General features: G+C 41.3%; 1 protein-coding gene across 5 annotated transcripts in view; it reads left to right on the plus strand.

Annotated features, from left to right (window-relative positions):
• si:dkey-97m3.1 (fatty acyl-CoA reductase 1) overlaps positions 1–16294 on the plus strand; it is a 194555-nt gene that overhangs the window by 161662 nt on the left and 16599 nt on the right. For all 5 annotated transcript variants that reach the window (XM_043709497.1, XM_043709498.1, XM_043709501.1 and 2 more), the window contains 3 exons: positions 5885–5929; positions 8223–8341; positions 10841–10908. In XM_043709497.1, the coding sequence (XP_043565432.1) occupies positions 5885–5929; positions 8223–8341; positions 10841–10908 (232 nt within the window). The remainder of the gene's footprint in view (positions 1–5884; positions 5930–8222; positions 8342–10840; positions 10909–16294) is intronic.

Below are 16294 nucleotides of genomic sequence, written 5' to 3' on the forward strand. Positions count from 1 at the left end.
TGTCAGCAGAATGCAGGTGAGTGGCGCTGGTGGGGGCGGAAGTGGTGGTGACCATGGCAGTAGGGGTGGCGGAAGTCACTGAGTGTGTGGCATCAGCGACGATGTGAGGGGCGGGTGTGATGCATGAGGAATTTTGAGGGGCGGAGTGGTAGTGGGAATGGCCATGATGGGGGCGGCTGCACTGCCTTCCTACTCTTTTTCTGCCTTTTGGTCACCCATTCACTGTCTCCCTCAGCAATTCTAACCTGTGGTGTGACCAGTTCACTAAACGTGCTATCCACGACGTCCTCAGCATCGTGGATGCTCCACAGTGAGTCCATCCGCAGCTTCAGAGTCGTCATGCGGTCAAACAAAAGCTGCACTTCTTGCATGTGTAAGAGTCAAGAATTTCAGCCACGTCCCTGAGCTCCCACATTGAACAAGAGGCACATGCCACGGGTCTGAGGTCCCCTGCCATTGCAAGCCTTAGCTTTATATCAATTAACTAAAACCAAATAATGCACTTAAATATATGAAAGAAAAGATAAAGAAAAAATAAAAAACTTACCTTACAGAGTCCTTTTCTTCTGGTTAGAGGAGGCGGGTGCATGGGAGGGAGATACTACATGTGTAGTATCTCAGGTTTAGCCACTGCCCAAATATATACTAAGTCCTTACCTTCCTGGCACCCTCCTGGTCTCCACGTCACCTCCGTTCTGTCTCCCGCTGCTCCTGGACAGGACAGATATTTGTGGAGTCTCTGTGGAGCCTCCTCCTCCTGTGAGATGTTTTATTATCCACCACCATTCATGACTGGATGTGGCTAAACTGCAGAGCTTACCTCTGATCCACTGGCTGTGGGATTGCTGAGCTAAGTCTATCACTTGCTGCTTATGCTGTTTAGCATGCAAGCAGTTCTGTTTGGTAGCCTCACCAGATTAACGCCTCACTTTTTGGTATGCCTGGTGTTGCTTCTGGCATGCTCTTCTGCACTCTCCATTCAACCAGGGTTGATCCCCAGGCTTGATGGTAATGGTTAAGTTGGGAATATGCCAGGCCATGAGTTACAGATTGTGCTGGAGTACAATTCTGCTGCTGTTAATGGCCCACAGTGTGTCATTGATGTCCAGTCTTGAGTTGCTAGATCTGTTCAAAGTCTGTTAATTTAGCATGGTGATAGTGCCACATAACATGATAGAAGGTATTCATAATGTGAAGGCTGTAGTGATTGTAATGAGGTCAGCTTGGTGGACATCATAGAATATGAATTCCATGATTGGACCAGATTAACAATCAGGGAGCACTGGCTGACTGTTAAAACAGGAATGTCTGACATCTTGTCACTGACAGCTGGCTCTGAGAGAGTTGGATCAGTGTCAGGAACTCTTCACATCTATATAAAGGGTGACTTGGTGACAGGAGATCAGCCTGTCTGGAGTTAGTTCAATGGTGATGAAAGAAAAGCACGCTCCTTAAGAAATTCACTCGCAATAATTGTTTTTGATTCACGGTAAGCATTTCTTGCATCATGCTGTTATTTCGAAAACTTGACTTATTCGATCCTACCATTGAAAACAGGGCCTAGTATGTGGAAAGAATGCATTATTTTTTCCCTAGTAAATGACATTGGGGGAGATAAGAAGCAATGAGTAATTCTCCAGACAGCTTGTGGACCGGCAGCTTATTCGGTTATTAGGATCTTAACTTTCCCTGAGGCTCCAGATACTAAAACCTTTCAAGAGTTGACGGATTTGTTAAGGAATATTACGATCCCAAGCCTCCTTTAATTTTGAGACACTATAGTTTTTATTCGGCAATCTGAGAACCAGGGGAATCCGTATTGGGATTCTTGACTAGGTTAGGATGACCAGCAGAAGCACATGACTTTGGTTTAACCCTTAATGAAATGCTGATTTAATGTGTGGGATGAATGATGTACCCATGCAAAACTGCCTACCACCTGAAGCTCAACTGGACTACAACTGGCTTTATTATCAGGAAATGCAGTAAGTGGAACATATGAGTATGAAGTAGACACCCTCGGCAGTCCAGTTGAGCTTGGGGATCACCACTTGAATGACCAGCTATCCTTAGTAGCCACACACTCAGATGACAAGCAACATGAGTTCGACTGGGACAACACCACTATTATAGGACAAGCCAAACAGAGAACAGCCAGGGAATTCCTAGAGGCATGGCACGCATCCACAGGTTCAATCAATAAGCACATTGACCTGGACCCAATATACCGGCCACTGCAGCGGACAGCTGGAACTGACAACTGGAAGCAGCAGATACAAATCACTATAAATGCCGGAGGAAACATCACAGAAGAGCTTCACAGGAGGCTCCCAAGCACTGAGGATGTCACCTGACAGGGGACGAAACGTCTGCAACACAAATTCCCAGCTCGGCGATCATAACCACAACAACTTGAATGAAGGCAATTACATAGCCTTACACAGGACATATCCTGAACAGAGGGACTCTGAGGTCAGCCCATAGCAAAACCCCAAAATAAAGCCAAGCCTTAGCCAAACAGCTAAAATTTTCTTTCGGATCTAGGCTGGCAGGTCATTTTTAGTTGCTGCCAGTATGTGGATTCAAGACAGCAAGAGACCCACTAAATCTAAATTGAGTAAGTGGGCTCATTGGCTGGTTTTCAGGAGAGTCCACACCCTGGAAAGTCCACCTAGATCTGGTTTGGAACAGTTACATTGTTGAGCAATTTAAAGCTAAATCAAAACCAAGCAAAATAACCGTCTGGTTAAAAGGTCAGCTGGCTCTAATGGAGGTTGACACCAGTGTGGTTGTTTCAGTGATCGCAGAACCAGCCTTCTAACAACATTCACTCTGTTGGACTCCAACTTTTAGGTTTGTACAAGACCTCAGCTAGTTTGAGAACCTAGACCAGAGAACCTTTACATATTAAGGGTTAAACTTTGTTTCCGGTCTCTTATGAGAAGGAGCTGATTCAGTTACTATTGATTGTAGTAAAAGGCTCGGGCCCAAGCTTAATGGGGTGAAATTGGATAAGGAAGATTCACCTAGATTGGCTCAACATTTTTTTGATTAGAAAATGTCTGCCTGAGTGACATTAAATATTTAGAAGATTTTCAGGAAGATACAGGAACTATCAAAGGAGCCAAGGCCACCTTGCATGTTGACCAGGAAGCAATTCTGCGATTCTGAAAGATCTGCTCAGTGCCATTTGCCTTACGGGAAAAGTAGAGACAAAAATTAGAAGGCTGGAGAGTAAGGGAATCATCAAACCAGTCCAGTTTGTGAAATGGGCAGCACCGTTTATACCGATTGTGAAGCCTGACACATCAGTTCACCTTTGTGGGCGTTATAAACAAGTGGTAAACTGCAGTTCACAATTGGATAAATACCCAATTCTTCATATGGAGGATTTATATGCAAACCTGTCCTTCACAAAGCTGGACATGAACCATGCCAACTTGCAATTGCAGTTAGATAAAGATTGCCAGAAGTATACCACAATTAATACCCATAAGGGTTTGTACCAGAATACTAGATTGCCATTTCGGGTAGCGTCAGCCTGTGCAATTTTTCAGCGGACAATGGAGAACATTTTACCAAGTCTACCACAGGTTGGCATTTATCCAGATGATGTGCTAATAACAGGGAAGACCAGTAAGGAGCACTTAGAGAACTTGGATATAGTCCTTAGACATTTCTCCCAGGTGGGTGTAAGCCTTATTAGGGAAAAATGTGTGTTCTGAGCGCCCCACTGACCTACTTGGGCTACAGAGTTGACAACACCGGGTTACACCTGTTGAAAGATAAAGTGAGGATGATCAAAGGTGCCCCAGTTCCCACGTCTGTACTGGAGCGTAGGTCTTTCCTTGGGTTGGTGAATTATTATGGAAAGGTCATACATAACCTGGCCTCCATCCTGACACCTTTGCATCAACTCTTAAAAAGATTCAGTGTTGGAAATTACGGCATAGCCAAGCCATAGTTTTCAGGGAAGTGGGGAAACAGCTATCATCCTCTAAGGTGTTGGCACACTATGATTCCAAGTGAGATCTGGTGTTGACAAGTGATGCCTCCCTATATGGCATCAGGGTAGTATTAGCTCATAGGTGGCCAATGGAGAGGAATGCCCAACAGCATATGCATCCAGGATTTTGGCTAATGCAGAGCATAAATATGCCCGTATAGAGAAGGAAGGTTTGGGAGTCATATTTGGAGTCAGGAAGGCTTTAGTATCTGAAGCTTCAGGGAACATTAGGCTCCGAATAACTGAAAAGCTGCCGGTTCATAAGCTGTCAGGAAAAATTACTTGCTGCTTTTCATCTGCCCCCATGTTATTTGCCTGCAAAATAGGGTGTTTTTTTCCACATACTGTGCCCATTCTTCAACAGCAGGATTGAACGAGTCAAGCTTCCCAAATAACGGCATGATGCCAGAAATGCTTACCCCAACTCAAAGATGACTATTGTGAGTGAATGTCTTCAGGAGCGTGCTTTACTCTCATCACCACTGAAATAACTGCACAGAGGCGATATCCTGTCAGCAAGTTATCCTTTATTTACATGTAGAAAGTCCTTGACACTGACCCAGGTCCCTCAGACCCAGCTCTTCGAGTGGCAGGATGCCTGGCACTTACCTGTCAGCCAAGGCTCTTAACGGGACCAGATTAATAGCCCAATTAGGGAACTCATATTCTGTGAGATCTACCTGGCTGACCTTGTTACAATCACTACAACATTAATAATCAAATGTATGGCATTTGATAGACTGATGCATCATCGGTCATACAAGGCACACATTGTAGGGAAACCCTGGGTGGAGAAGCGGAAATAGATGAACATTCTGAAGCCTGAAGCAATGCTTTCCGACCACAGACCTTGTGTTATTGTATGGTTTATGTACTTGATACAGCACATGATTGTTGTTTGAAATATTATAGCTTTGCTCTCCGCATGTTTCTGCTTCTCCCTGATCACAATTTCTATGTTGTAGCTAACAATGTAAATTTAAATAAAATGCACAGAAACAGAATGTTATTTTCTGTATACAAAGTTATTTGTCTTTTGCAACACTCTCCAGAGAAAAATATCAACAGTCAGGCATGAGAAGGTTAGTTAAAGTTTGGGGTTACACCTAGTAAAATCAAAGTGAGTTCCTTTGGTAACATGAAGAACATAAAAGTGGCAGTGAACTGTTCTCTCAATGGTGAGAGATTTGAGCTTGTTGAGGTAAGTTCTCTACCAGACATTCTGAGAGACAGATTAACATTCATCTTATTTAAAGTTAACCCTAGAGTTTCTCTATTTGAATTAGTCAGCCTTATATCATCAAGTAGATGTAATATAATCTTTTGTATGAGTTTAATATATATCATACACTTTTCACTAAAAATGGTTTCCAAAACTATTTGTGCTGATATCCACAAGTCATTCAATACACAAAGCTAGATAATATTCCTGTCAAGCTTTTTTACTTCTCACTGCAATGAAAAAATGATTTCATTCTGTCTCCATTACACCTTTAGAAACGTTTATGGATGAAAGCTGAGAGTGAAGAGGATTTACAAATAAGCATATATTTAATGTTTCTGAATCACATTCATGAATTATCCTGCATTTATAATCCTTTGAAAATAGAATATTTTCAGCTTTTAGTAAGCTTCCTTCTGTATTACATCCGAAAATTAATTTGTTGTAATTTTTAAAATAGGTAATGTTCTATAGTGGGACGAAAATCAATTCTCAAATTATTTCTCGCTTCTCGTACTGACTTATGCCTTACTGTGGAAACTGTGAAAATACTATAAAAACATTTGGTAAAGAATGCCTTGCTGACCATTGTAAAATCAATTGTAGACTATAGAATTTTTAAAAAATCTAACTGTGCACTTTTTTTTATTAAATAGGGTTGGATTGACAATTTCAATGGACCAAGTGGGCTTTTCATTGCTGTACGTAAATTATCTTTTTAGTTGTGTTTTCATGAATAAATAAATCTTAAGAATTATTGAATTCACAGGTGATATATCGCATGGCTAAGTTTCCTGTCCTTCTCAGATTTAAATACGAAACAAAGCAGTGCTCTTGATGTTCTCTTCACCTGTCCTTTCATTTTCATCATGTCCTGTCTGTTCCTTCACCTGGTCTGCTCTCTCATAAAGATTACCTCACATTTCGCTGGATTGAATTCCATTTGTCATTTTTCTGTTCGCTTGACCACACCATTCATATCTTCCTGTGATTTTCACCTTTCTTCTTCACTATCGGCAGCATGACCAACATGCAAACCTTTTAATAATTTTCCCTACAGTGAAGTTAAAATCATTGGTGCATACTATGAAAAGCAAATGCTGAGCCCTGTGGGACCTAATTGGAAGCAACCTTCCAGTTGTGAAAATTCCCTTCAACCATTACCCTTTGCCTCATGCTACTAAGTTGATTTTAGATCTAACATTCCATTTTTTTCTTGAAACCCATGGCTATAATCAGTTTTCCATGTAGGGCTTTGTCAAAATCCTTCCTGAAATCCACCTGAGACTGCATAAAATTTGATACCATTAGCCTACCTTATTATCTCTTCAAAAGAAATCAAGTTAATTAGACCTGACCTTGATTTAACAAATTCATGCAGACTGATTATAATTTGTCTGGGCTCCTCTGTACAATAATTTATATGGTTCCTTAGAATTTTTAAAAATAATTCTATTAAGAACTAGAAGCAGGAGTAGGCAATTCAATCCCTCAAGCCTGTTCCACCATTCAATATGATCATGACTGATTTCATCTCCGCCTCAATTCCATTTTTGTGCCTGCTCCCAGTCTCTCTTCAGGGGACATCCCCACCAACCTGGAAATTAGTCATATGAGCTATTGTTAGACTTGTTTGAATTCCAAAACACATGGATTCAATTGCTTCACTGCAAACCCTACAAAATGGGATGTAGTGACTGCATTGGAACATGGAGATGTGAAACCGCAAAAGTAAAGGATGCAGATGATAGAAAGTATGCAATGAGTTAATATAACCTGATCAACACTGTCAAAGAAGGCAGAATTGAGAGTGATGGGGAACACTGAGTCAAGACTACAGCCTCACAGAACATAACTGATGGTTAAATCTAAAACCAGATTGGAGAGATGTAAGAATGGAATGAGGAGAGAATACCACATTGGAGAATCATTGAGAGGTGCAGATGATAGTTTATGATAGTATGTAAATCACAGGTAGCTTGCCTTTATAAAAAAAAGTCACTAGGATTGTTATAAAATAGGTCAGGACAACACTTTAAATGAGAAGTATGTGCGAGTTTTGACAAGATTTGAGAGGTATGTTTGCAGTCATACAGCCAAGAAAAGAAAACTAGTTTGTTCAGTTACAAAGTCATGATAAAGATCAAGATTAGTTTCATGAGATAATATATCTATAAGTTTGGCCACACAACACCCGTTTTCAAGATGCTAAACAGCCTATGAGCTCTTCAATGCAGCAGGTGGGATACGTTCAGAGCTTCCTGGCTGGACATGAAATACTGACTATTGGGAAAGGAAACGAAATGCAGGGTACATGTCTAAAACAATTTTTATGTCCTTTGCCCATGAAATAACCATGAAGTCTCCACTACAAAATTGGTTTGAGGCAACTGACATCAGAGGCAATTGAACTCAAGAAAACCGGATTTTATTTGCAGTAGCTAACTTGAATATTGAGCTAGGAGCACAAAGAGTGTTCATCTTAATCTCACATTTAAGGAACACTCCCTGATCTCTCTAATCTCTGAAACTCTTTGGCCACCAATTCTCTTTGCCTAGTTCCTGAATTCCGTCCCTAACTTCGAACCATACCCACCACACACTCCTGGCCCTCATTTCTGTAAAAGCCACAGTAATGCTGACAACAACACGATCTCTGTTTCCTCTGACTGTTCAGCCATGCTGACTCCACCTCAATTTGAAACAGAGCCCAAAGAACCTCATTGTTCACACAGAGAGATCAGACTCTGCACCCACCCTCTGCTACTCCAGCTACATCAAAGATCATCATGTCACATTTCTATCGCTTAGTCTTGCATTTTGCGGTGTGAAGAGAGGGTTGTCAGAAAATGATAGAGATAAGGGGGCAAAGAAGACCAAATATCATACAGTGTCAGCGCGTGATGAAACTTTGTAGTGTACTGAGGTGGACTGACTATAGGCCAGTTTATAATTGACTCTTTACATATGTTATAAATATGTTGTTTTCTGCAGGCTGGCAAAGGGATTCTTCGCACTATGAGAGCTACTAATGATGCAGTGGCTGACTTGATCCCTGTTGATGTAGTGGTTAATCTCACGCTTGCAGCTGGCTGGTATACAGCAGTTCACAGGTGAGAGATCTATATGCTTCTCTCTGTATCTAGTACTCATTTATGGAGATTGAAAAACCAACCAAACATTAGTGGGCACTATGTCTGCTACCACAAGGGTAACTGTGGCTCAACTGATTTGTAGCTATAAGTATCCTTTTCCTCTTGAATTTTGCCAATGTAAATCATCTTGTCATTCATCAACTGTTATAATTGGAACAAAATTTCAGGTTTAATGGTGACAGGTTTTATTGCCTTGTTCTATGCAATATTTGACAGGAGTTCAGCATTCTCTGGGAGAAACCGAATTAATGCACTTTATTAAAGGGTAGTAGAAATAAGAGCTGCTTGTCTGAGGTTACCTCTTTTAAACATATCGTAAGGTTTCCCTGCTGTTTGGATTAAGCAAATGCTTTGACATAAACTTGTAACAAATAATAACTCTTCTCCAGCTGCCTTCTGTTTTAAATTAAAAAAGTACAGTTGAGCCACAGTTACCCTTGTGGTTGCAGACATAGTGCCCACTAATGTTTGGTTGGTTTTTCAATCTCCATAAATGTAAGGTGAAAGAAAAATGCTGTGGTTTAGTGGTAATGTCACTGGACTTGGAATCCAGAGGCTATGTCAGCACCTGGATTTGAATTGGACCATGGTAAATGTGAAATTTGAATTCAATTTTTAAAAAGTCTGGAATTAAGTACTAGCCTAATGGTGACCGTGTTACCATTGTCTTCAAAACCCAGCTGATTGAATTGAGAAACCAGTCATTCTTGCCTGGTCTAGCCTACATGTGACTCTAGACAGACAGCAATGTGGTTGTTTAATTGCCTTCTGAAATGGCCTCCAGACCAAATCAGTTCAAGGGAAAGTAGGGATGGGCAACAAATTCTGGCCCTGCTAACAATTCCCAAATCCCGCACTAAAATAATTTTAACAACATTTTATACCATTTCAAGCATTGTTGTTCTACAGCATTCTGTAATAGTTTCTTTTTAATTCACAACTAAGTGATTTGACATGATGTTGCAATTAGAGATCCAAACTCAAGTATGCCTTTCGGTGAAAGCTAGATTAATGGAGAAGGAGAATAATTAGACCTGAGATTTGGGGGTGCATGAGGAAGGAGAGGAGGAGGAAGGGTGGATGAATAAGTGGAAGGCAAATGGCAAAGTGTGAGTAAGAGAAAGCTTCTGTGGTTCACATACAGTGAAGTTAAAGGCCAGGGAAATTATGTTGACTGACGAACTAGGATTCAGTGACACTGGTAAACACATGCACTGGGAATGAACTGTGGAAGCAGCATAAAAGAAATAGGATTGTAGGAACAGAATTAGGCCATTCAATCCCTGAAAGCCTAAAATCAAGGTTGATCTGTAGGTCAACACCACTGCCCTGTCTTTTTCCTGAATTCTGTGATACTTTACCTGAAAAAAATCTATTAATCTCAATCTTGATTATTCCAGATTTGGAGATGCCAGTGTTGGACTGGGGTGTACAAAGTTAAAAAACACACAACACCAGGTTATAGTCCAACAGGTTTAATTGGAAGCACACTAGCTTTCGGAGCGACGCTCCGAAAGCTAGTGTGCTTCCAATTAAACCTGTTGGACTATAACTTGGTGTGTGATTTTTAACTTTGATTATTCCAATTACCCTAATCTTTTTGAGGTGAGGTATGGTGAAAAGCTGAGGATCCCAATAAAATTTCCGACAGGACAGGATTATTACATTCACTAATCACAGGGCAAAAACTTTAGCCTATCTGTCTGCTAATTTCTAACCATGTTGTAATGGTTATGAGATTACCTCCAGTTCTATTTACTATTATTTTTCTAATAATTTCTCAAGCAGATACTCAGAAAATGCTTTTTTCTGGAAGTTGGATAGACAACATTGGTAAATACACCCTGCTAGTAACCTTCTCAAAACATTAACTAGGTTAGTTAGATATCACCTTTCCTCTGCAAATAATTTTAGTAAGTTTTAGTTGGAAATGGTAGGTCTCCACATTCAATTCAACAATCTTTCTACAATATTTTGTATCAAATTTATTCGTAAATAATACTTTGGGAGACAAGACTGAAATATACTAATCTGATGATGAAGGTAGAAGAATATAGAGAAGATGAACAAAGAGATGCCAGATATAGTTGAATGTAGAAAATACATTTGAAGTTAGGATAGGAAAACAAACCCTACTTTTAAAAGACAGCATTGTATACAGATGAGAAGGGATGCATTGGGGAGATATAAATGATACCTTTTGTTTGCTAATCCCTTCTTTTGCTTACATTTACATTGCTGTACATCTCAGGATCATTTGAATAGTCCATCACATTTCACTGTGACCTCAGACCAGCAGTGCTGAACCTTCCTGCTTGTTAGCAGGTCTTCCACAAGAAGCACTGTGATCAGCCACTGGTCTGATTATCCAATGTCCAGATGAAAAACTCTACCAGTTTTACCTACACTCCGAATACACATTTCTTTGACTCTGTTGCTATCCTTTTTTTTTTACAGGCCAAAAACTACCCTTATTTACAATTGTACGACAGGAGGCATCAACCCGTTTCACTGGGGAGAGATTGGTAAGATTTGAGTTTGTAAGTTAAAACGAGACTAATGATTTCCAGTTGGCACAACCTCTTCCCCAGAATTGTTTTCTGATGTATGGCCATCCACATCATCCAATTAATTAAAATCAATTTTAAATAATGTATCAGTTAGTTATTTGGCTGATATAATGGATGCTACAGTGTAGCCAAAAATGAGAAAATGTGGTGAGTCTTCTTAGAATGTGCAATATCTTTACTAACTCAATATCTGGGCAAACTGGTAAGTTGTATTGTCTATCAACATGGTCGATACATTTTCTAAGATTACTTATAGTCCGAGTAATGACTAGAGTAATTCTAAAATCTCCAATCCCCCCCTCCCTCCTAACTACACCCCAAAGTAACAGGTTCCCCTAAAATGAAATGATTTGGCCAGAGGAAAATTAAGACAAGTAATATGGGCACAGCAAATGCTAAGATCCATTCAGCATAAAATCTATCCTGACACAACAAATAGAAGTAAACCTTTCCCACAATGCAGACATGGAAAGAAAGTGATAACTCTTAAAAATGAATACAGGGATCATAATGTCCAATGAGCACATACCTGTTTAGTGTAATGCAGTAACGGAGGTAGTGTGCAAGCTTGTACTGTTTGTTCATAAATCCCAATTTCTGTGTGCAGCACCAACTACATTGTTCAGGGCTATGTGCATCGGCAGAGGACCTCGTACTCTTATGTGCCAGCAGTTCTTAAAGCTAGACTGTACTTTTTAAGGGGCTTTCTGGTTGCTGAAGGTACTGAGATTATTCAGAATAATGTTGTGCTAATAAGGTCAGTGGCTGACTATGGATGAAAGCATGTGCCAAGATTTTCCGATGCTGCGTTGGAGGTCTTGGTGGAGGAGGGATGACCTGTATTGATAGGATGGAGAGAAAAGGAGGCATGAGAAAAGAGCCACGGAGGTGAATGCCAGGAATATAGCACCAAGGATTTGGATGTGGTCCTACAAGAATTTTAATAATCATATGTCAAGGTAAAAGAGTGCATCTTCAAATGCCATTTCCCTCCAATGTCAGCATGAGCCCCATGCTCTCAATTCATCACACTTTCATTGCTCAGCTCCTAAAATCTCAATCAATTCTTGACACTTACATAAGATTTATATGTTTCTCTTAACTCTCACACATTTGGCACTGTTGCAATCCTCGAGGAGAAAGTGAGGTCTGCAGATGCTGGAGATCAGAGCTGAAAATGTGTTGCTGGAAAAGCGCAACAGGTCAGGCAGCATCCAGGGAACAGGAGAATCGACGTTTCTCACATCCAAATCTCACAGCATAGGCATATTACCAGCTGTTCAAGCGTGACATCACTGAAACAGGTAACATTGTACTCACTACTTCCCTCTCTTTTGCAGGAGAAGGTAGTGCACAAGCAAAGGCAACTAAATGTAGGGCCTGACCTAGCTCCCATCCAGGAGAAAGTGATATTCATTATCGGAAACACCATTGCTGAAGCTGTGGCTAGCAGCATAAATTGAAGATAATGACATCCTCATGCCTAATCATGCTTCTCTCATTTCATTTTTTTGTTTTACAAGCTCCAGCTGATGTAAGGATGTACCTTTTACATTTCCCCTTCACCGCGCCCCAACTTTATCCTTGGAAGGCTTTTTCCTTCCTGAGATTCATGGTTTACCTGTCCAGATAATGGAAGAGACCAACGCAACAGCAAAGTCACTCGTTCACTTGTCTCTATGCTTGCAGTCTGCAACCCAGAATCTGACACTGTGCATGTCACAGAGAGCGTACTGGAGAAGAGAGATCTGCAATATAGTGAGACACTGGGGAGAAGGGCACCACAGTCACAGAATAAAACAAGAATAACACAGATGCCAGCTTGCGTAAGTGCATATGAGTTCTGCTCTGGAGGTTTCAGCTGAGGACTTCAATCTGCAGAGAATTGCAAAGGGAAGGTGATAGTGACAGGCAGCAATTGATGAAGAGCAGCATGAAGAAATCCTAGCAAAATTGAAATCAATGTGAGACAGGGGAAATCACCCCACTGTTCAGACAAATACTCAGTACAAAGGAAGATGGCTGTAGTTATTAGAGGTCAATCATCTCATCCTCAGAACATTGCTGTGTGAGTTATTCAGGGTTGTGTCTTGAGCCCAACCTACTTCAAATGTTTTATCAATTACCTTCTCTTCATCTTAATGTTTGCTGATTGCAAAGCATTCAGCACCATTCACAACTCCTCAGACAGTGAAGAGCTTTCCAAGCCTGCAGCACCAAGAACTGGACAGTGTTCTGACGAAGAGTCATTGGACCTGAAAAGTTAATACTTTCTCTCTCTACAGATGTTGCCAAAGCTGCTGAGTTTCTCCAGCACTTTCTGTTTTTATTACCAATATTAGGGATTGGGCTGGTAAATGTCAAGGAACATTCATGCCAGCATTGCCAGGTAATGATCATCTCCAACAAGATGGAGTCGAACAATTTCCCTGTGACATTCATTGACATTACTATTGTTAAAGGTTATAACATACAATTCTGAAGGTTATAATTGAATAGAAATGGAACTGGGACTGAACAAATTATATAATTATTGTGAATACAAAGACAGTTCGTAGGCTGGTGACTCTGTGGAATGAACTCCCCTTTGGCTTTTCAAAAGCCTGTCAGCTACTCAAAGGCACATTTCAGGAGTGCAATGGAATTCTGCCTCACTTCTCTGGATGATCGCAGTACCAACACCACATAAGAGGCTTGACACCACCAAGGAAAAAGCAGTTCACTTAATTGACAACCCGTCCATAAGTCTCATTCACTCCCTCTTCTATTGATATGCATGGGAAGCAGTGTATTCTACTACGTAATGCACTGCAGCAAGTCACGTCTCTCCAAAGCCTGTTCACCTGTCTACAAGGCAAAAGTCAGTTGTGTGATGGAATACTCCCCTTTTGCCTGGATGAATGCAGCTCTAATGATACTCAATACTTGATACCCTCCAGGGCAAAGTACCTACTTGTTTGCCACCTCATCTGCAATGCTCAGCATTCAGTCCCTTTACCACCAATTCACAATACTAGCAGTATCTAATATCTACAGCGTACACTGCAGCAATGCACCAAGGTTCCTTCCAAACTCATGACATCTACCAAAAACAGGTGCAGCAGATGACAGGACAATTTATCTCCCTGGACTGACAGAAGAAAAGTAAACAACTCTTGACTTAAGTAGTAACTATTATTGTCTAATAGAGGAATGGCAGGAAAGCCATGATTCCTTAAATGCCCCTTTCTTTCATGTGGGAACTCCAGGTCTTTTCCTGTATCCTGGATCATATGTGCAGGAGTTATTGTCAACTGTAGCAACTTGAGCTCTGGGCATTTAGCTTGAGCAGCACTGCAGTGTGTCAGTGTGGTCACTGCAGTGTAGCGTGTGGTCACCTCACAGCCAAAGAGTTTGCTGAGAAAGAGAGATTGGGTGATTACCAGGCAGTCAAGAAAAAAAAAGTGCAGAGGTCCACTCAGTGCATCTCATTCTCCAACCAGCATTCAGTCTGAATACAGTACAGTCTGAATACAGTGATGGTCCCTCTCAGGGATACATCTTGAGCCAAGTCCATGGCACCACTTCTAGCTTAGTTGTTACAGGGGCACATGAAGTATTGAATTGGATTTGCTTTATTGTCAAGTGAATGAATGCAGTGAAAAGTTTGCAATGTCACCACTTACGGTGTTATCTTAGGTACAAGATGCCTAGGTACAAATACTTAAGTATTTGGTATAAAATAGAAAAGAAAAGTCCAACATAAGAATAAAAAGAAAAAATGAAAAGGACAGTACTCAATTTACAGTCCTTCCTCCCCAGTTCGTGCTGGCACCTAGTCTCCAGACTGCACCGGGCCAAGTCTCCAGACCGCACCGGGCCAAGCCGCCAGACCATACCGGGCCAAGCCTCCAGACCATACCAGGCCAAGCCTCCAGACCGCACCGGGCCAAGCCTCCAGACCGCACCGGGCCAAGCCTCCAGACCGCACCGGGCCAAGCCTCCAGACCACACCGGGCCAAGTCTCCAGACCACACCGGGCCAAGTCTCCAGACCACTCCAGGCCAAGCCTCTAGACCGCAATGGGCTTCAAACCAAGAGGCCTCATCTCCAGGCTGCTAAGGGCTTCTCCTTGTGATGGCCTCCGGTCTGGGAGTCACCTCCCTGCAATGAAAGACTGGAAGAGCAATAATGATAACAAAGAAAATTTACAGCCCAGGAACAGGCTCTTTCTTCGGCCCTCCAAGCCCGAGCCTATCCAAATGTACTGTCTAAACCTGTCGGTCAATTCTTAAGCATCTGGATAAGAGACTCAGTAAAGAGAAGGCAGACATTCCTCTGATTGCAGACCTGAATCCAGGATGGCACATTATTTTCCTGGTTCCAGAATGAGGGGTTTCAGTGAATGGCTTCAGAGGGGAGGATGAACAGCCAGTAGGCATGGTTCACATTAATATCAAGAACACAGGTTAAAAAAGTGGGAAGTAGTGTCACAGTCAGAACTTAGGGAGTAAGGAGGAAATTGGCAAATAAGATCTCTAAAATAATAATCTGCAGATTATTCCCAGTACGTGCCTAGAAATAAATATTTAAATGCATGACTAGGAAGATGTTGCAAAGAAAGGTTTTATAATCGTGGGGCATTGACATCACCAGAGGATACAAGTCTTCTACAGACTAAACAGATTAAACCTAAAAAGAGCTGGGACTAATTCTCTTGTAGAGCAATAAGCCAGTGCTTTTGGCTGCATTTAAGTTAACTGGAGAAAGGTGAACAAAGTTAAAAATCACACAATTCAAGATTGTAGTCCAACAGGTTTATTTGGAAGTACTAGCCTCCAGAGCACTGCTTCTTCATCAGGTAGCTGTGGAACAGGATCATAAGACAGAATTTATAGCAAAAGGTTACAGCGTCATGCAACTGAAACGATATATTGAACAAACCAGGGTTGCTGTTAAGTGTTTCATCTTTTAGAATGGGTTGCAGGTTTTGATTCATTAATATGTAAATCCCAGAACTTTCAGTTGCATGACACTGTAATCTTGCTATAAATTCTGTGTCTTATGATCCTGCTCCACAACTACCTGATGAAGGAGCAGCGCTCCGAAAGCAAGTATATCCAAATAAACCTGTTGGACTATAACCTGGTATTGTGTGATTTTTAACTTTGTACACCCCTGTTCAACACCGGCAACTCCACATCATGGAGAAAGGTGAACAAAGTTGCAATACCTACTCGTCAGCCAACACAAGATCTTCCCGTGATGTCACTTTTCGATTTTCTTTTTCTTCCTTATTTTAGTGAACTTAATCTACTTTAGAGTGACCCCATTCTGCCTCACACTTGTAATTCCAGTCTGC

Source organism: Chiloscyllium plagiosum, chromosome 19, assembly GCF_004010195.1.
Source record: "Chiloscyllium plagiosum isolate BGI_BamShark_2017 chromosome 19, ASM401019v2, whole genome shotgun sequence".
Lineage (NCBI taxonomy): Eukaryota > Metazoa > Chordata > Chondrichthyes > Orectolobiformes > Hemiscylliidae > Chiloscyllium > Chiloscyllium plagiosum.